Source organism: Oryzias melastigma, linkage group LG7 (genome assembly GCF_002922805.2).
Source record: "Oryzias melastigma strain HK-1 linkage group LG7, ASM292280v2, whole genome shotgun sequence".
Lineage (NCBI taxonomy): Eukaryota > Metazoa > Chordata > Actinopteri > Beloniformes > Adrianichthyidae > Oryzias > Oryzias melastigma.
Window position 1 is genome coordinate 28,452,741 of NC_050518.1, and position 20,796 is coordinate 28,473,536.

General features: G+C 42.1%; 1 protein-coding gene across 8 annotated transcripts in view; it reads right to left on the reverse strand.

Moving 5' to 3' along the window:
• Positions 1–948: 948 nt before the first annotated feature.
• The window catches only part of LOC112159017 (solute carrier family 41 member 3), a 27,876-nt gene continuing 8,028 nt past the window's right edge, over positions 949–20,796 (reverse strand). For 6 of the 8 annotated variants that reach the window (XM_036212956.1, XM_036212957.1, XM_024292790.2 and 3 more), the window contains 9 exons: positions 9,665–9,772; positions 8,372–8,443; positions 8,138–8,282; positions 5,078–5,224; positions 4,852–4,996; positions 4,699–4,778; positions 2,553–2,687; positions 2,307–2,455; positions 949–2,088 (listed from right to left, as the gene is read on the reverse strand). In XM_036212956.1, coding sequence (XP_036068849.1) covers positions 1,915–2,088; positions 2,307–2,455; positions 2,553–2,687; positions 4,699–4,778; positions 4,852–4,996; positions 5,078–5,224; positions 8,138–8,282; positions 8,372–8,443; positions 9,665–9,772 — 1,155 coding nt within the window. In that variant the 3' untranslated portion in view covers positions 949–1,914. Of the gene's footprint in view, positions 2,089–2,306; positions 2,456–2,552; positions 2,688–4,698; positions 4,779–4,851; positions 4,997–5,077; positions 5,225–8,137; positions 8,283–8,371; positions 8,444–9,664; positions 9,773–15,132; positions 16,469–20,796 lie in introns of those variants that run through there. The other 2 variants (XM_024292794.2, XM_024292795.2) reach the window with 2 other exon arrangements.

Genomic DNA, 20,796 nt, shown 5'->3' on the forward strand with positions numbered 1-20,796 from the left:
ACGAAGTTCAACTTCATGGGAGATTTCCTTTTAGTTCTGCTAAAACTGAAATGAATAAACCCTCACTCAAAATGTATGTAACCCCGTAATGCCTGTTGTCTCTGAAACTATCTAAATCTACTTAAAAATAAAAACACAGGTGACTTTTTTTATAGCAGGAAATAAATTCAGGCACTAGGATCAAGAAATGTTTACCTGTTAGGAAGGTATTAATCTGAAAATTCAGATTTTTGTGGGGTTAAACAGCAAAAACTTCAGTATTTATTTTTAAATCGTGGGAGACAAGAAGCAAATGAAACCTGAAGAAGGATCTGAGAACGCTCACAGCCACCCTCATCAACCCAATGGGGAAGGAGGGCGGAGCAAACACCACCTGCTCCCTCAGGTTAAATCCAGACCTGAATCAACAACCCAGAACCGTCCGGCCACCTCCAACCAATGTGATCCCTGCTTATGGCAAAAAGCTTTTCCTTTTTATATTTTTTAACTATCCAAATCTCACCACAAATCCCCATTGCTGAATAAAGTCTCCCAATAATCGACAAATCTATATCTGATTATTTTGTAAACAAAGATGAGATGTGTTTAAAGTCTAAGCTAATGCTTAGTGTTTGAAACGCTGCAGCGTTTTGGGTTCTGCACTTCTTCTTTTTAGAGGAACCAAAACCATTAGAGTGGTTCTCCCGTCACGTTCGTTTCCTCACAGCTTCTGAGTCCTGAGACAGATTCACACGGACAGCTTTGATGGTTTTCGCTGAAAATCTTTTAGTGTCACATCGTCAAGGTGACAAAAGGACTTCTGAGTAGTGAAAGATGTGACAGTACCGGCTCCTTCCACCGGGGGAGCTGTATTTTTGGAGGTGGTATATGACCTGAGCGAGGCCTCAAACCCGCCATGTGCAAGTTCCACTCTACCACAGTGACAGACAGAAACTCAGATGAAGAGGATTTCTGTTTTTCTGCATTTATACTTGCTTTTATTCAGTTCTTTCTTTTTTTCTGCAGATGTCATCTTAAGTCATGTTAAGTCATCTGAAGGCTCAGAACAGGAGAACGATCGCCACGGTTGGATTCTGACCAAACATTGAGATTAAAAATAACATATTCATGGTTAGCAGCTGAATAATTAGACAGTAGAGACGGCACACGCTTAAGATCTACTAAACCATCAATCTGATCAGCCAATCAACACAAAAACAGTAAAAATGAAGGTTGAAATGATTCAATCCTGCAGTTCTACTCCTCCTGACCCACTTCCTGTTTTGTGATTTCAGTCACAGAGGAGACAAATGAGCAAAAACAACTTCTGTGTGCAGAAGGTCTGGAAATTTCTCCAGCATGGAGCAGCGAGTTTAACATTTTTATTTAAGGAGGGGGGTGTTTAACATCTTGAAATGGATTCTTTATTTGTTACTGGTAAAACTCCATTTCAGAAGGGCCGTTGGGGTCTTCATGGGGCAGGTGCAGCATGGAGCCCCTCCCCCGGCAGTATTTTTAACCACGTTTGTATCTCAGTTGATTTTTTGATGACCTCCTCCAAACGTTTCTGTTTCCTTCATTTGTGCAGCTACTTCCTGTCACAACAGGAAGTTCTGCTGCTTCACACTGAGCTGTTTGGTCCGCACCAGTTTGTTTCAGCAGGCGGTCTGGTTTGTTTGTGTGAAGCTCACCTGAACTCTGAGGCCGACCAGACGAGAGAACTCTGACCTTAACCCTTAGGAGGTCAACCAGGGACAAGACTTGATCTGCCCGAGTCTGAGCAACAAGACGACGTTAAACAGAGGAATGATTAAAACGTTAGAAGGATGGCTGATGACGGTGAAAGTGTTTCCTCTGTAGTGAAGTGGAAATGACAGAATGAGGAGCTCCCTTTGTCCAGTAGATGCAGTCAGAGGAGGTCCGGATGGGAGGAGCTCAGAAACCTAGACCTTGAACCACTGAGACAGAGCGGAAGCAGAGGGCCAGGAAGCCGGTGCCGAGCAAGTCGCCCAGCGCCGTCAGGTACGGGATGGAAAAGTTGTCGGGATCCAGACTTCTCCTCCACATCAGGCGGACGATGAGGTCGGCGACGTAGAGGAGGATGGCCACCTGAGGAGACGAGAAAGTTCACGATTTGTAAGAATGTTTGTCCACTTCGTTTCGACGTGTAGGGGACAGCACACAGAGCCAGAGCAGGAGTCTCCTGACTTCTGGATCCGAGTCAGAGAGGAGCTGAAACACCAACACTGGAGGCGCTGTCGCCTTCATCACAAAGACCTTGAAAGAAAGGGTCTGCAGAGTTCAGGAGGAGCTTTTGGGGGTTTCACCTGCAGAAGAGCAGCACACAGGTAGCAGAGGATGAAGGCTGCAGAGGTGGGCGCCTCCTCGCCCTGCAGCAGGGAGATGGCGTAGAGGAAGACCAGGTGACCCGGAACGACCAGCATCAGCAGCACCTGCGCTGACTTGGAGTTCACGCCTGGAGGAGGTGAGAGAACAACTTAATGATGGGTAATAAGTATTTTGATAAAAACTGGTTCTCATTTTCTGCTTTCTTAGAAGACGAGTGGAAGCACCTGAGGAGAAGAAGGTGGTGCAGGGGTTGGGCCAGTTCTGCCTCATCTTGTAGGGCAGCACCCCCGGGATGCTCCAGAAATGCAGGTACGTTGAAATCCTGCTGGCCTGGATGGCAACCAAGTTACCGCCCACTCCTGCAGCAGGGGCAAAACACAGGAGACTCAGCATTAACGGTGAAGCACAGACTTCAGTCCTAAAATAAGAAAAGGCACGGCTGGATGGGAGGGCAGTGACCTCCAGACGGCCATGACAGCTTTGCTGAGCTGGGATCCAGCTTCTGTCACCGCTGAGGTCCGTCCTGGGAGGTACTGCACTGAAACCAGGGTTTTCATGCCAAAGGGTGTGGATGGGTGTGGGTGGAAGGATTCAGAACCAAGAGGTTCATGCAGAGACATGAACTTGGGTTAGAAGACCGTTAAACATGATGCAACAGCAGGAAGAGTATCGACTGATCAAGTTTCATCTTTCCTGCTTTTCCACTTCAGCTTCAACCTGTTTTGTCTCAGAAAACTCACCAAACATTTGTGGGTTACTGGGATTTTTGTTTCTGTTAAAAATGTGTAAAATCAAGTTAAAGTGAAGGAAAGGAATAAAGGAGCAGGTCCCAGGTTTTTGCCGGTTCCGTCCTGCATGTGCAGACGTCCTCAGGACTCTAAGTGCTGCTTCTATGAAGGACAGCTCAGTTGCTCAGGGAAAAGTTCCAGAAAAAGTGCAGACTGAAGCTCAGATTCTCAGGAATGATGGAGCATTTCCATGAAATAAGCTGATCGACTGCAGCCTCAAATGTGACAAGAGCTCTGAAAAAAGCATCACGAGTTCCTCTGAGGAAAAGTCTCTGACACATTTTAACAGGCTGCAGATGGATTTCAGTATTTGAGCATAATTCACTTCCATAAAGTTCTTCTGAAAACTCTGCAGGAGAAGATGGAAAACTCTGCAAACTTGGAGCTCAGAAGGTTTTTCACAGACAGAACGATTGAGCAACAATTTGGTGTTGGAGGTGGAAACAAATGAGGACATGGTGAAAACATCGAGGTTTTAAAGTCGCCGTTTGTCTGCCAGGATTCTGGCGTGTGCCGTAAGTGAGCAGATCTGCTCAAAATCAAAACAACTGGACAGCAGTGAAAAGCTTTATTAACAAAACGTACTGACAAAAATCTGGTCTGATGATGGTGAATATTTATTGTAAAGTATCTGAGAATGCTGACATCCTGGTGGAAGTATCAAAAATCTCCCTTAAACACAGATAAAGAGATGTAAACGAGCTGTCTGGACGTCTCAGTGACGCTTCTGACACAAGATCATTTCACACAGAAGCTCCTTGATTGAAATCAAATGTAGGATCCCAATCAGGAATCGGTTAAATATTTTATCCTCAGTATTTAGATGAGCACTATTATTGTTACAGATGAAAACTCTAATAGAGTTATAATAGAAGTCATCATAGATGTTTAAGGCTGTAAAAGCCCTCACTACAGACTTTCTACACTTTCATTTAAACTCACAAAGTTCAAACCTTTGTAAAAAAAAATAAGTTCAGTTTTTATAAAATGAAAACAAAGATCTGATCACAATCAAAGATGTATGGACCGAGTAGTTTCTGTACAGGAGACACGGCGAGGAGATCGACTGACAGTCTACAACCAATCAGAACGCAGAACACTGTGCTTAAAAAAATGTCACTGAAAGAAAGGCTTAAGACTGAAAGATGAACCATGTTATAACGAGGGATGACTGTACTGACCTTACCTTTACACTTTTATCTGTTTATTTGTTTACATGCCTGCTGGCTATCTTAAGTTGAGCTGCTGTTTTATGTAATTCCAACAGATGTTTAGATTTCTACTATTTTAACTAGTTATTAGTTAACTATCTCAAATAGAAGTGCACTATGTAAGTATTAAATGATAAAAAAGTGAATAAAATAAAAATATTTTGCATTTTGTTCATTTTATTCATGTTACAAAAGTATCAGATCTGAACTCAAAATCCAATGACTCAGAAATGGATCTGGGCCTAAAAAAACTCTAAATTGAAGAAAGGATTCTGAGTTTGGGTAAACTGGATGTTCAGCAGTTGTAGACATTTTTTATCGGCTGTCCTTTAGGTAATAAAGTTTTCTAGAGTTCATTCAGGACCACTCACCGTTAATAACAGGAGTGAAGACGGCCATTCCTTTAAAGTTTGGATCACTCACAGTCTTGTCCAGAATGAGTCCACCAAAACTGGAATGAAGAGCAGAGAGAGAACAGGAGTGAAGATGGAGGTCTATAAACAGCAGAGACACAGAGAGTTTACCTGCTGATGGACATGGCTACGATGACGGGCTGCCACCCCGAGCGGAGCACCTCGGAGATCTGAGGACTCCGACGGGCCACGGCCACCCACGGAGGAATGAGGGCCAAGAAGAGCAGGCACACCAGGGGGGACAGGTACCACACGTCTGAGGAGGAGCACACCAAACACAAATGCTTCCAGCCTGTGCTGCCCCCTGCTGGAAGGACCTGGGAATGAATCTCCTTACCTCTGTACTGGTAGAGCGTGCTGCTGACCCCAGCCAGCAGGGACAGCGTGATCAAATCTCCCAGACTGGCAGCGATGGGCGTGGCCACGTTGTCGGGGTTGATCCCCACCTTTCTGGAGCCGATGATCACCCCAATCATCACCAGGCCTGAGGTGGAGCAGAGAAGGGGGGAGGGGGTTTAGGGTGAAAGGTGAAGGTCAGACAGCAGACCTGCTGCCGTTCAACAGCTTTCAACATCCTGCTGAGGAAGAGGATGGTTCTATGTCCAGAGGGGGGTTTCCATAGCAACCAAAGACTGAGTGACAGCTTTCTACAAGGAAAGAAAAATCTGACTAACAGCTTCAGTTTTGGGTAATTTCTGCTCATAATGGATTAACAAAATAATTAGAAAGACCTAGAGGACAAAATGTTTGTGAGACAAAATGTAAAGATAGAAAGACTAAATTAAAAGAAATATTTGTAAAAATCTATAGCCTGCACAGTGATATAGAGCATCTGGGTTATGTGACCGGAACTACTTTTTTTTTTTTTGGTCTGGCGGTTGATTTGTTATGGATGTATATCAGTATCTCTGTTTTCTTTGAGTAATACTGCAGACATAAAAGCTTATCTTACTGTTGATGTGCTCTGTACTAAATTTACAAGGAAAATGTTCTCTCAGGCCGGTTTCGTTCAAAAGCTCCATGTTGTCATATAAATGTACCAAATAAAACATTGTGGTTAATAGTGACCAATCACAACACTAAAGTGTGATTAATCTGATTAAGTTTTTTTGATCAATCAACAGCACTAATGTATAAACATACTTACATACTTTTCTGGTTACTAGCCAGGGTGGCCGGCAACATTCAGTCTACCAGCCAAATCTGGACTCTACTAGCCAAATGTTTCTATGGAAAAATATCCAAGCAAAACATTGTATTTATTTAGTTTCACTTTATGATTATTGTCTCACAAAAATAAAACACTAATAATAGTTGAAAATGTAGTCTTATGTGAGATTTTATAACATTACAGAAATGTTATTTTAGCAAAAGACATTTCTGATGTCTGAACTTTTTTATGAAAACATACCTTTGTTTAAAGCATTGACTGATTTTATCTACAAACAAAACACAGCTAAACATTCTGGAAGTATTAAGTATTGATCAGTAAGAATTTTTTCTTTTTTTTCTTTGAGTTAATCCAGAGGACAATATTATGACAAAGTTTGTGGATGACCTGCAGGACGTTCACGGATTGGTACCTCACAGTCTTTTTTTCAAAGATATTTTTTGAAATATTTTTTTTTTTCTTTTTTTTTTGGAAGCGTTCAATTAAAAAGAAAATAAGACCACCCTTTTTTAATGCAATATGTTTCTATTAAGATTAAAACTAGGGATACACAATTAAATATTTACTTTAAAGTTTGTTTGTTTTATTTTTAAGAATATCATGCATAGAAAAAAACATGTACATTTTGAAAAAAACACAATGTTTTGCCTTATTGTGTCTTCTTACAGATCAGTGTGCTATTGTTACGTCATTTCAAAGAGCAACAATGACATGGAGCTAAAAGTGAGACCAAATCCTAGAAATAACCAGCGCACCTGAATGCAGCAATAATGAGCTCTTAATGCACCTGTGTACAAGTTAAGGTCCGGTGGCCGGATCTGGCCCTCCAGATCATTTTACTTTATTGTAGGGCTGTCAGATTTGTCGCGTTAAAAACGCATTAATCTGACATGTGCTTGACGCCGACAATTTTTTTGACGCATTAATCGCGGACTTTCTCATACGTGCCTTTCCATACCGCGTGCGCGGGCGTCCCGCCCTTTTACTCACCAGCTGCTCTCATGGATCACGGGGGGGTCTCCAACCACCGAGCTGCGAGCTAAAACCGGCCGGCGCTAGGACCTGGAGAGCTCCTGCACCCTAACCCGGCTCCGGTTCGCGTCCAGTACCACGTCTGGTGGTACCGGCTCGCGTCCGGCGCCGCGTCCCGAGAGCTGCGGACCCCCGACGTTCCGAACAGCAAGCGCACCGGGGGACGTTTTAAATGTTCTGGAGGTTTAAGCGTGATCCAGCCCCAGCATAGCGGTCTGTCTGCCGGCATATTCATGGCGTGAGCTCCGCTGGACACGTCGCTGCATCGAGCTGCAGCCAGAGAACGCGGCGGCAGTAACAGACTGTCAAACTATCCACAGTGTATCCCGCTTTTCTCAGTCTTTAATGTTTTAAAAAACAAAAGTTCATTGGAAATGATAAATCTCTATTTCATTTATTACTGTAGTTCAGCAGAGGAGGAAAAGATTTGGTCCTGACAAAAAATGAACATGAAAGTGTTATGGAAATTTTATTTTTGATGTTTTTTATTTTATTTTACTGAACGTTGATTGAAGTTTAGAATTTAAAATGCCCTTCACTTGCACTTGGGCTTTTGTTAGGGATTTTATGTTACAGCCTTTTATTGTTAAGAAAGTTCATCTCAATACAATGTTACAAAATAAAGTATTTCTGATGAAAACTATTAATATTGTCATTCTTGTTTTCATAATTAATGTAGAACTGCTAAATGCCACGAACCACACATTTTTTTTCCTTAAAAAAAGGCCACATGTAAATTTGCGATTAATCGCGAGTTAACTCTGGACAATGCGATTAATCGCGATTAAAAAATGTAATCGCCTGACAGCTCTATTTTATTGTTATTAATGGCCCGATGTTATCTTGTGCTCATTTCTAACTAGTATAATTTTGACAAAGTATATTTTTTTATGGAGAGTAAAATATTGAACGTTATTTAAGGTTTAAGTTGATTTATTCTGGAGTAAAATTCCTCCCTTTTTATTATTCATAACTAACTGCTAGCTTTTGGGACTATTTTTGCATTTAGAAAAATTTGATTGGCTGTTCAGCATGTCAGTTAAGTGACATACTTCACGGCGAGGATGATGACTGGCTGACAGCAATTTGTTTTTAATATGATGGCCCGATATACCTACACTGCCTTCACGGTCAACCAGTCGATCGGAATCAACATATTGGACACTCTAATATAGAGCATCACTCCCGTCTTACCTAAAGACAGAGCAGCTACAAAGGCAGTGGTGATGCTGCTGGCACACAGCACCGCTGCCTGATCCAGTTCCACACCCCCTCTGGAAACTGCTCCTAAGCAGATCGCTGCCACGGCTGCCAGGAACCCCACCACTGTGGCCTGAATCTGCAGAAGAAGGGGACAGAAGGTCACGGTTCTCCATCTCAGAGCCTTCAGGTCTTCTCTGCTCTCCATCAGAGCAGTTTCAGGTTCACCTGAATGAGAGCCAGGTTGCTGCACACCATCGTCCACTGCTTCTCCGGGTCGTCCATCTGACCGGTGTTCGCCTGAAAACACGTAAGAGTCCAGTGAGTCTAAAGGGTGCACTGCTGCATTACAGCTGTCAGACAGACCTTCATTCTCTGTCTTATTTATGAAAATAGAAGATCGCTTTTGTCCCAAAACTACAAATAAATGCCATTTTATCTCTTTAATTGAATAAAATCTCAATCACAGGATGTAAAAAAAAAAGTTTATGTTTATTATAGACAGAGTTTTATTACGCTGATCTCACAGCTGCACGACAGGACGCCTGAGGGAGATTAATAAATATTAACGAATTAATGATGTTTTATTAATCACGCGCGTTAACGTGTACACATTCACAGCCCTAGTTTTTTTGCTTTACATTTTTTTCCTTCTATTGGATACGAATCTCACAGACTTGGACAGAAACCGGTCAGACCAATCCTGTTTATTTGTTTGGATTTTTCTATCATAGAGAGGACTGAGATAAGAACTGATCAGTTTGAGAAACATGATTATTTCCTGCATTGTAAATGTGTTAGTTGGTGGTGGACCTGTTAATTGAGAATTTGTTTGCATGGTGAAGCTTATTATGAAAACACCAAAGACAAACTTAAAGTGAGACTGTTACAGAGTTTTTATGTGTAATGTGGATGTTGCTCATACATTTAAGCAGTTAAAATGCTCATGCGTACTCTTTCTCTGTGAGAGAGCGGAGAAAGTTGTTACAAAGTTACTGAAGCTATTAATTTCTCTATTGAGATTAAATATATATATATTTTTTTATTATTCAAAAGTATTGTTTTGTGATTAAGAAAATAGATTTTTACAAAAGTAGTGACTAAAACTGAATAAAGGAAGAACTTTTAGATGAAATAAGAAAACTGATTCAAGGATTTGATAAATTAATGTTGCATTTTTAAGTGAAGATTAAATGATGCTTTAAAAATTCAGAGTGATTCCTGTCAGGAGTTAAGGGAAAAGTTTAAGGAACATTTCTGCAGTTTTTAGAATTTTCTTTTTTAATAAAACACTTGATGGTAAACCATCATCTTCTTCACTCAAAGTACTTAAATCATAGAGATTCACGAGTCACTACAAAGACAGGTTTGGTGGAGTCCTCTTTAGGTTGACCCAATCCTGCGGGGGATTACATCACACAGCTTCACAATGTAACAGTGGGATCAGTGTGTGTTTTTGGTTAACCATGCATGGCACATTGACGTTAAGAGTGGGGTCTTCTAGAACGCAGCACAACTCACTGCAGTGGAGAGGCGAGCTGCCAGGGTCATCTCCAGGTTTCCTTTGAGTCCAACCAGAGCAGGAACCAGGATGAAAACTTCTGTGATCACTTTGAACACCTGCCAGTGCTGCAAACACAAACACAGACACACGCAGGAAATCAAATATTAAAGAGGAAGTTACAGAGAAGACTGATGTGCTCAACAAAACCACAGGTGTCATCTCCAGATCTTTCAGACAAACGCAGTTAAAGAGGAACTTTCCAGATTGGTTCTGTTCAACCCCCCGAGCATCTCCATCAGAGGTGAAGCTTTAAATGCAAACGGAGCAAATGAACCCTAAATGTGCAACAGAGAGATGTGACGAGGACTAAAAAAACATTAAGAATTTTTGAGAGGAGGAGACACACAGAGTAAATGGTGACGGCCATATGTCAAACTAGTGTCTAAAATAAATACATTTTATCCTTTCAGGAAGTCTCAGAATGTTGGATTATGTTGAACAGGGGTGTCAAACTCAATCGCTGAAGATGCTAGTGCTAACAGCTGACGCTGAAAAACAGCTACAATACTAGCTAAATGCCAAATTAGCCTAAAAAAACTAGCCTATAAAACTGAAAAAAGCCTAAATTAGCCAAAACAGCGACCATGTATTAGAAATATTAGCTAAAATTTTTCTAAATGCAAAAATAGTCCCATAAGCTAGCAGTTAGTTATGAATAATAAAAAGGGAGGAATTTTACTCCAGAATAAATCAACTTAAACCTTAAATAACTTTCAATATTTTACTCTCCATAAAAATATATTTTGTCAAAAGTATGCAAGTTATAAATAAGCACAAGATAACATCGGGTCATTAATAACAATAAATAAAATGATCTGGAGGGCCGGATCCGGCCCCCGGGCCTTGACTTTGACACGTGGTGTTGAACAAACTGTGGCCGATCGATCAGAACCTCTAAACAGATTTTTGTGAAGCAAAATGGACTCATGTCTGTGCTGAACTCAGTTTAAAAAAATGTTTAAAAAATTCACTCTGATAAAAATTGTTTTTAGCAGGTTCTTGTGGCACTTTTCTGATGATTATCCATCCATCCATCCATCTTCCTCCGCTTCATCCGGGACCGGGTCGCGGGGGCAGCAGTCTAAGCAAAGATGCCCAGACTTCCCTCTCCCCGGCCACTTCCTCCAGCTCTTCTGGGGGGACCCCGAGGCGTTCCCAGGCAAGCCGAGAAACATAGTCTCTCCAGCGTGTCCTGGGTCTTCCCCGGGGCCTCCGCCCAGTGGGACATGCCCGGAACACCTCACCAGGGAGGCGTCCAGGAGGCATCTGGATCAGATGCCCGAGCCACCTCAACTGGCTCCTCTCGATGCGGAGGAGAAGCGGCTCTACTCCGAGCTCTCTCCGGGTGACTGAGCTCCTCACCCTATCTCTAAGGGAGCGCCCAGCCACCCTGCGGAGAAAACTCATTTCAGCCGCTTGTAGTCGGGATCTCGTTCTTTCGGTCACGACCCAAAGTTCATGACCATAGGTGAGTACTGGAACGAAGATCGACCGGTAAATTGAGAGCTTTGCTTTCTGGCTCAGCTCTCTTTTCACCACAACGGACCGGTACAGCGACCGCATAATAGTGGACGCCGCTCCAATCCGCCTGTCGATCTCACGGTCCGATCTTCCCTCACTCGTGAACAAGACCCCAAGATATTTAAACTCCTCCACCTGAGGCAGGAGCACTCCACCCACCGAGAGAGGACAAACTACCTTTCTCCGGTCGAGAACCATGGCCTCAGACTTAGCGGTGCTGACCCTCATCCCAGCCGCTTCACACTCGGCTGCAAACCGCCCCAATGCATCCTGGAGATCCCGGCTTTTTCTGATGATTAAGGACACGCATAATGAAAATTCATATTTCTTTGATAAAAATTGTTGTGAATCAGGAGCAGACAAAAATATTGCTTTTGTGACTTCAAAAATACGCTGGGCGGGGCCACAGGCTCCCTGCTCCGCCCCATCCACTTGTAGATAAATAGATCGATGTTCGTCTTTGTTTTCCTCGTCTGAGCTGGAATCTGGATCAGAACTGTACGGATGGATCACTCCATTTTTGTTGCACTGGTTATGCTATGTTAGGGGTGTGAGGAGCTGTAAGCTAGTGGGAAAGCATGTAAACAGAGAGCTTTCAGCAACAGGGAGAGGAAGGGGGCGGGGGTGCTCCAAACCAAACGTCTCCCCAACAACTGAGAGGGAAATTTCTAATGAACAAGTTTTTACTATTATTATTTAGGCTAAAAAAACTGCATGATTAAAAGACCACTGGGAATGCTTTGAAAATAGATAAAAATAATCAAAGTAGGCTTTAAATCAGATTGTTTGAACTCGGATTAGTTACTTCTGATTAGTCATTGCAACTACTGGACAGATCTGCACTGCAAGTGTTTGAAATCATTGATGGTTTGAAGGTTTTGAGACTCTAAAACTTTGATTCACTGTAGAAGCAGAGATTTATTCAAGTGTAAAGTAAAACATTCAGGGCAGAAACAGGAAACAGCGTCTTGGTTCTGCTCTTTCTTGTTCCATATGCAGCTGCATCTATTTATACACTTTCCACTGAGGATTCGGGACTGCTTTGGCTGACGGCTGTCACACAGAGAAAGAGGGAGGCTCGGGACACGGCCCACTTCTTCTGCGAGCAGAGCCCAGCAGCAGAGGGTCAGCTTCTGAATCTTTGTCTTCCTTTTTTCATCAATCGGGATGAACACATTGAAATCACTCAGTCATCTTTTTTTTTGTTAAACCACCTCACTATGAACTGAAGCAGCTAAAGCCACTTATCAAGCCCACCGAAATGGTTTCTACAGCCTCTCTGGATCTCAACAACAAAAGGAAACTGGACTCCAGTCCATTCATGACAGTTTCATTCATCTACTCATTAGTTTGTTCAATGTGTGTTCGTGAATCCACTAACTTTGGTGTGATTGACTCTCATCAGTGATCTGTTCATTCATTGGAGCTGAGCAAATGAAACACAGACACTCACATGATCACAGCTAAACAGTTGGTGTGAATTCAGCTCTTCCAGGTTGTGTGAAAAAAACAGTTTTCAACAAGTTTCTCCTTTTATCTTCAAATTAGATCAGATGAAGTCATGTTAGGTTAATCTACTACAGTAGATTACTTTGACCCAACAAGAAAAACACAAAACTGATGCACAAAATGTAATCAAGAAGATTTGCAGCAAACGATTCTATAACCTTCAACAGCTTGTAATACATGGATCCAGTCACGAGGCAGCAAAAAAACAGCAATCTGAAGTTACAACTGTCCCAGTTCCAGATTGGAATTGTAGCAGGAAAAATCTGTTTTGGGGTCAGATTTTCGATTTTGGTCGTTTTCTTCTTAAACCCAATTTTGAAACTAAAATATAAGCTTTCCAAATTAGTACTTCTGTTTGCTATAGCTGTGTTTTTTACGTTCTGTCAGACATTAATATCATTATTTCTGCTGTCAGCAGTTTATTTCTGACATTTATGACACAGAGATTTAGAGTCATTTTTTTGTTCACAGCAAAGCCTCTGAATGTTGGTCCTCAGGTGCATCTGCAGGTGAGTAAAGCCGGATTTGGGTTCTGTTGTTGTCCTTTTCTTGGGGCTATGTGAACAAAACATTTCCTCTTGGAGTCTGGTTTGGGGACCACATGATTTCCTCTCTGCTTTTTGAAGATGATGTTGTCCTGTTGGCTTCTTCAAGCCAGGATCTCCATCCAGCATGCATTGGGGCGGTTGGCGGCCGGGTGTGAAGCGGCTGGGATGAGGGTCAGCACCAAGACTAAGGCCATGGTCTTTGGGTCTTGTTCATGAGTAAGAAGATCGGAGTGTGGGATCTACTGGTGGATAGGTGCTGTCTGCTGTTATGCGTTCGCTGTGCCGGTCCGTTGTGGTGATAAGAGAGCTGAGTCAGAAAGCAAAGCTCTCAATTTATCGGTTGATCTTCATTCCAATGCTTTCCTATGGCCATGACTGAAAGAGCGAGGACACAGCACTTTTGAGACCTTTGGAGTAGAGCTGCTGATTCTCCACAACAAAAGGAGCCATGTGAGGCAGCTCGGGCATTTGCTCCTCCCTGGAGAGGTGTTCCAGGCATGGCCCACAGGGTGTGGAGCCCAGGAAAGACCCAGGACACACTGGAGACACTGTAGCCTCGTTTCCATTGAGCGGTCCGGTACGGTAAGGAGACATTGTAGTGCAACGGTTAGAAAAACAACAACAGTGGAGGTCATCCAGCAGCTCGTCTTTTTCTGAGAGGCCTCTGGTCACACGCAAGATGGCACCAGAATCAATCTTTAGCTGGAAGCAGAAATCTTGCAACTTTAGTCGGTTGCATAAGTGGAAATTTCCTAAACTTTAGGAAACCTTTTCAAAAATGATATTTTAAAAAACGTTTCAGAACTATCAGCTTTAAAGCTTTGAAATATGAATAAACTGTAACTGTCAAGCAGTTTGGTGTGCAAGATGAGCTTCAAATGGACAGAGAACGTATATCATTTTATTTCTTTCAAGTCAATATTAACAAGTGTTCAAATTTGTATAACTACGCCTGATTACATCAGAGAAAAAGCCAGTGGAATGCAGTTTTTTCTCTGTAAATCAGCTTATCAGAGCCAATAAAATGCTCTTTGTTTTCCCTGTGACAGAGATTGTCACAGGGAACAAAAAATTTAAAAAAGGGTTGATAAAAGAGAGAAGAAACGGGAAAAAAGGTTGACAGCTTAAAACAGGGTTCTGGGCGAGGACTTCTGGCAAATGATTTTGGACGCACATTATGTTTTTTTGCGGCCGGCTCTGCCAGGGGGAGGGACGTCCGGCTATTAATTTTCAGGTGCTATATTTTTTCTCTGTTACCAGATTCTTTTGCTTTTTCCTGCTGTACTTTTTGTATATCATGTATAACTGGAATTTAATGTTTAGAAGAAGATTGCGGTCGGCTAAGAAGAATACTGTCATAAAGAGGAAATCGTAATCGCTAGCTTAGAACTATATTGGCGCTCTCTAATATCGTCATCACTTTCTGCCAATCAACGGGTGGCAACAGACGCTCCGCCTCCAACTGTTCTTTTCCACTTTTCAATGGACCTACAACTGGTGGGGCCCCCCCAAGACGTACTGTTCGGTACTGTTTAATGGGTCCATTTTACAACGGAAACGCTCAAAATACCAAACGGTACCGGAGTACTCAATGGAGAAAGTGGGCAGGCAGAGGAAAGTCTGGACATCTTTGCTTAGACTGTTGCCCCAAAGACCCGGTTCTGGAGGACACTAGATGGAATTTCCTTGTTTTAATCCTTACCTTTAGTCTAAAATAATCTTCTCCATTCATGATCCCCGCAGGCCTTCAACACGCTGCATTTGATTCATGAACTTCCAAACTCAGAAAGTTTGTTATAAAACATAACTTGAACCACAAGGTTAAAGAAACATCCAACAGTTCATACTTTCATGAGGTCCATCACGATTCCAGCGGAGACCATTCCAAGCCCCGATATCAGGAACGGCACCACGACCTGCGCTGCTATGAGCCAGGAGCTCTCAGGCAGGAAGCCGTGCTGCGACCGCGTCAACTTCCAGGTCACGCCACGCAGCTTCTGGCCCTGGTAGCGAAGCTCCAGCTCCAGACGGGTCACCACCATTTTTTCAGAGACGCTGTAACCACCTCAGCAGTTATCCCATGGTAGGAGCAGCTCCGGTCCAAACGTGAAGAGGATTTTAGCTTCCTGGAAGTCCATGTGTTCTGTCTCAGCTCTGAAGGAGACAGCAGACTGAAGAGGATATCAAAGTTGTCCTCGATTTGAAAAAGCTTAGCAGCTTCTATGTTTGTCTAAGAACTTTTAAACTGCAGCTCATAAGACATGAACTGGATCCTGTGTCTTCACTTGCTCACTATCACTTCATAGCAAAAAACCTCTAGTCACAGTCGGAGTTGAATTCAGAGCAAAGACGCGTGGCATTGTTGGTCCTTTAGTGAGTCAGCAGATCCCAGCTGCTCTGACTCATAGGTCATGATGTTCAACAAGTGCAGATGTTCAAACACCTGCATTTGAAAAATCCTGTAAGGATGATCTGGACACTGACTCTTCCCTGATGTGGACCTGAGAGCTCCGGAAACTTGGAAAGTTGTCGATCCAGTCTGATATCCACTCGACCTTCAGGTTAGAAGTGGAATCCTGTAAATCCCGGCACTGCTTGAAGTGACAGCTCAGCTCCTGATGAGGAGCAGAGGAAATCCTCTTTGCCATTATGCCATGGGAATCTGGTCTTGAATTTGCAGCTCAAACTGAGAGAAAGGGAAAAGAAGCCATAAAGAGATGAGACGCAGCAGCCGGCTCCAGCAGGCTGAAGCTCTTCTTCCTGCTCAGCATCAGGGTCGACTCCGCTCTGCTGTGACGTAGCTGGCAGGGAGACGGCTCTGTCTGCGTGGGGGAAACTCTGGAGGGGAAATGACTGGCTCGCCACTTTGCACGCTCTCTTGTTCTGTGCCTGCGTCTCACAACCCCCTCCACGTCAGATGCTCTCTTTGCGTTCATCATTTCTGTATCGTGACTTCGTCCTTCTTCCCTTCCAGCCTTATTCACCCCACCGGCTGTATTTTTATCTGTGCAGAGAGAAAAGCTGCTCTAATGGTCGAGGTGTCACCTCCAGCAGGAGGAACCAACTGAATCATCACTGAAGGGCTGAACCTGACAAGCAGATGTGCTTTAAACGTTCCTACAGTTCCTGCACGACTGAAATATCAGACTTTGCTGCAGTTTTTTGTTTATTTGACTTCTAATAATCTAAAATTTCCTGAAAGTTATGATCCTCACAAGGAAAAAAGTGAGAAAAAGAACAGAAAGACCAGTCAAATCTGCATGATAGTCACTTTGCTAAATAATATGATTTAGCATTTATTTGGTGTCTTAAGTGTTAAAAAAGAGAAAACAAATATAACAAACATTCAGAAATGTTTCTTGCATGTGCTGTATTGTTTGTTGTGAGTCATTTACCTGGTGAAAGATGGCCACGCCCCCTCCCAAGTTTATTAACTGAGCTTGTGTCAGGACGCCTGGAGGAGGAAGGAAGCAGAAAACGACAGAAGAAGACGCGTCTTGGGGACGATCAGAAAGAAGAAGAAGGAAGAAAAATTCCCTTCCTTCTCGTCAGAGGATCCGTACTCCTGTCCGAATGAATCGAGGCGTTTGGGATCCAGTTTAAAGCCCGCGGACGTCAAACAGGGGAACGCCCATCTGCTGGTTTTCTGAACCACGCATCGAACAGTGTGGCGAACAGCGTGAGGCCAGCGCTGGGTCACATCTGCATATTTTCCTTTTTCGTCGGGTGTCCTAAACTACTTTTTTACTGGTATATCAGAGACAATTTTTCCAATATATATTGCCTCAATTGGATGGATTTATGGACACGGACGTTCAGCGTTATGAGCTTATTTTGGACTTTTATTTTTATTGTGGACCTGTTCTGCGGGAGAGGGAAATGTTTTGTGCTGATAAAAAATATATATTTTTGAATAATTGATGAAAAAGCTTTAATGTGATCCAAAGTTAAAAAGCACAACATTATTTATTTATTATCATTTATTTATTTGAGTTATTCATAGCTTTATATTATTTGTTCATTGTTTTTGGACATTGAATGTACTCTGTTTTTTTGTTTTTTGTTGACTTACATGAAAAAAAAAATCAGAAAATAAAGGAATAAAACTCCTGTTTTTGCTTTGTATCTGCACTGAAAGAAGAGCATCAAACTGCTGGTGCTCTCAAACACTGCAGCTGTGCTGCAACGGTTTGACAACACATTTGTCTAAAACCTTCTCCTGCATTAACCGCCGCCGGTGTTTCAGTTCCAACATTTCCATGCATTAAATCTGCCTCATCACGGTGCTAAAATAACCCAGTGTTCTTGGGGAAGGGAAGATAGGATGATGGATGAAGAACACAAGCAGCAAGTTTTGCCCCTCCCTCTACCACAGATTATGGCCAAAATAATGTCTAAATAATAATAATAATAACCATAATGTCTAAATATCAGCACAGAGCGGCGAGTAGAAGGAAATCCAGATGAGCTGGGAGGAGGCCGTTTATCAGTGAACAAAGGAGGAAGAAGAGGCACCTGAAGGTCAAGGAAGCAGACAGCAGACCATCTGATTCTCCTCTGCCCGTCTGGCTGAGGACCAAACACTCAATATGCCAGACATGATGAGCTCAGACAAGTTCAGTTTAAAGGAAACCTGTCCACGAACCCACAAGGGTTCACAAAAACAAACTTCCCACACAGGCCGAAAATTACTGCGCCCAGAAAACGGTTTATTATTTGTCGCGTGCAAGATCAACACAAGGTCATGATGGTATGAAACGTTTGAGATGAGAAGAGTCAAATGAATCGCTAAAGTCATCCAGAGGAGCTCATAGTGTGTAATAATAGTACCTTGCAAAAATGCAGATAGAAAAGTACAAAAGTAATCAAATACAAAACAATATGAGGGCTGTAGATGGGTTCAAATGGGTTTTGGACTTGTTATTGCATACATCACAGTGCACTGACATAGTCACATAAATAGTACCTATAGTAGTTATGAGTATTTTGAAGGTCTGGGATAACTGAAGGTACGACCAAGATTTAGATAGTAACTACAACAAGACCCAGAAACGTACAAAACATTTCATTTCTGTACATTTTCCACAGCTTTCTATGTGATGGTAATTATTAAAACAATTTATTGTTCACCTTCTGGCATATCCTCTCAGGGGTCGCCACAGTGAATCAGCTTTCACTGAGACACTGACACCACAGGAATGCATGGTGACACCAAAACCGTTCATCTCTCTCTTCTCTGATTATTCATCAGACGGAACAAACCTGATCTGATCCTTTGGAAACACTTGGTGGAATTTCTTTGTGTAACTTTGGATCATTGATGGTATCAGAGAACTTGAGCGATGGAGTGTGCCATATAAACACAGTTGTCTTTTAGCCATGAATGTGAGATTGTGATGCTTTTGACTTTGTCTCACAATATTTCAAATCCTTGAATTTCAGGTGGAAGAAAATATTACATCTTTGGATACCTGGTTTGTTTATTAGCAGACTGCCTGACTAAAATAATAATCTGTTTCTAGATAAAAACAGTTGAAAGATGAAGCCGTGATCAACACTGAGATATCAAAACATTAAATCATGGATTTAATGTTAAGATGATAAAATGTTTCTTATTTAGCTTATTCACACTCTCTGAAACAGCAGAGACAGTCCATGAGTTTCTTATGTCAAATAAAAGGAAATTACATTGCTTAGATGCTGTCAGGCATGATTTTTAAATCATTTATGAAAACCCATAACTTTGAGTGTGAAGTCATATCAGAGAGTGATCTGTCCTTTGTGTTTTCCTCTACGGTCCTGGAAGAACGGAATAATGCACCATCCTTTTCTTAATCTTTTTTATTGATTTTCTTTAAAAAAACAAAAAAAACACACATCTTTGTTTTTAGAATAAAAGAAAACACTAACATTAGCTCTTAAACTGGAAAAACGGCTCCTATAATCACGCACATCCGACAAAGTGTAATATTAGGAATATAGGACTTCCCTATTTAAATCAAGGTGAATAAAATAAATATGTAGTCTAAGTAAGGGATAATACCCGACGAAGTGTGCGTTATGAGAAATTAACGCACGACGTGGAGGCCTAAACCGTCCGACGCGAAGCGGAGGACGGTTGCCTCCGTGAAGTGCGTTAATTTCTCATAATGCACTCTTCGGAGGGTATTATCCCGCTTATACCATGGTCATTTACAAAATAAATAAACATTTAATCAATATTTAGTACTTTATTCTTGTTAGTTCTTTGGTTTAGCTCATTTTTTCACAAAAAAGCGGACTATTTGATCCGTGATGCGGTTTGTTGTCACGTGACATGGAACACGGCATGAAGCCTGAAGCCGTTACAGACCTTAACTGCAGCGGTAAAGTGTCGCTGTTTTGAAAGAAAGACCCGGACAAATTAGGATATTTTTCTTCTTTTTCTGACGTTAATCCTTCAGTGAGCAGCTAGAACATATTCAGCTTCTGTCTGTGTTTCATTTCACGGCAGGTTCGTTCTTCTGAGCTGCTCTAAAATGAGAAACTCCCTCTTGTGGTGAAACAGAAGACTACACCTTTCATGTCGAGTGGTGTTTTATTAGAAGGAGAATAACCAATTTGTCAATATTAATTTACCTTACAAAAGGAGAGGAATATAAATGCTGGTCGCTACAATAAGTTGAATAAAGCATCAGTTCAGAGAGAAAGTTCATCCATTACTGCTTGTTTTGTCCAGACGATGAAGGAAAAACGTGTTTTAAAGAAGCCTGCGCAGTGATATCGAACGTTTGGTCTGTGTGACCGGAACTTCTTTTTTAGGTGTGCGTTATTACTGTGCATTATCAGTTTTTAATGCACACCCAGCAGCCAATCAGAATCGAGTATTCACCCAGACCATGGTATAAGACATAAATAATTTAGTGATCTCAGTCTTTCAGAAACAGAATTTTAAAATAAGTAAGTTTTTAAAATAGCTAAGTGTGAACCTGGTATCTAGTGGACAAGCCTTCAAGTTAAATTAGAAAAGTGAAAGAACTTTTTTGAACTCAGCTAAAGCCTCAGGTTTATGCAAGTTTCACAAAAGCTCACAAAATAGATCAGGCGTTATTCTTCTGTTTTATCGTGTAGGAAACACTTCTTTATTACAGAAACTGGTTAATTCCAAATTAGGCTGACAGCCCTAGAATTTATTTCGATAAATAAATCTTTGCCTTATTTTAAATAATTTAAAAAGCTGAAATTTAATTAGGCTGCACGGTGGTGCAGTGGTTAGCGCTCTCGCCTCACAGCGAGAAGGCCCCGGTTCGACTCCCGGCTGGGACCTTTCTGTGTGGAGTTTGCATGTTCTCCCCGTGCATGCGTGGGTTTTCACCGGGGACTCCGGCTTCCTCCCACCGTCCAAAAACATGCTTCATAGGTTCATTGGTGACTCTAAATCCCCCCTAGGTGTGAATTTGAGAGTGAATGTGTGTGATTGAGGCCCTGCGACAGACTGGAGATCTGTCCAGGGTGTACCCCGCCTTCGCCCT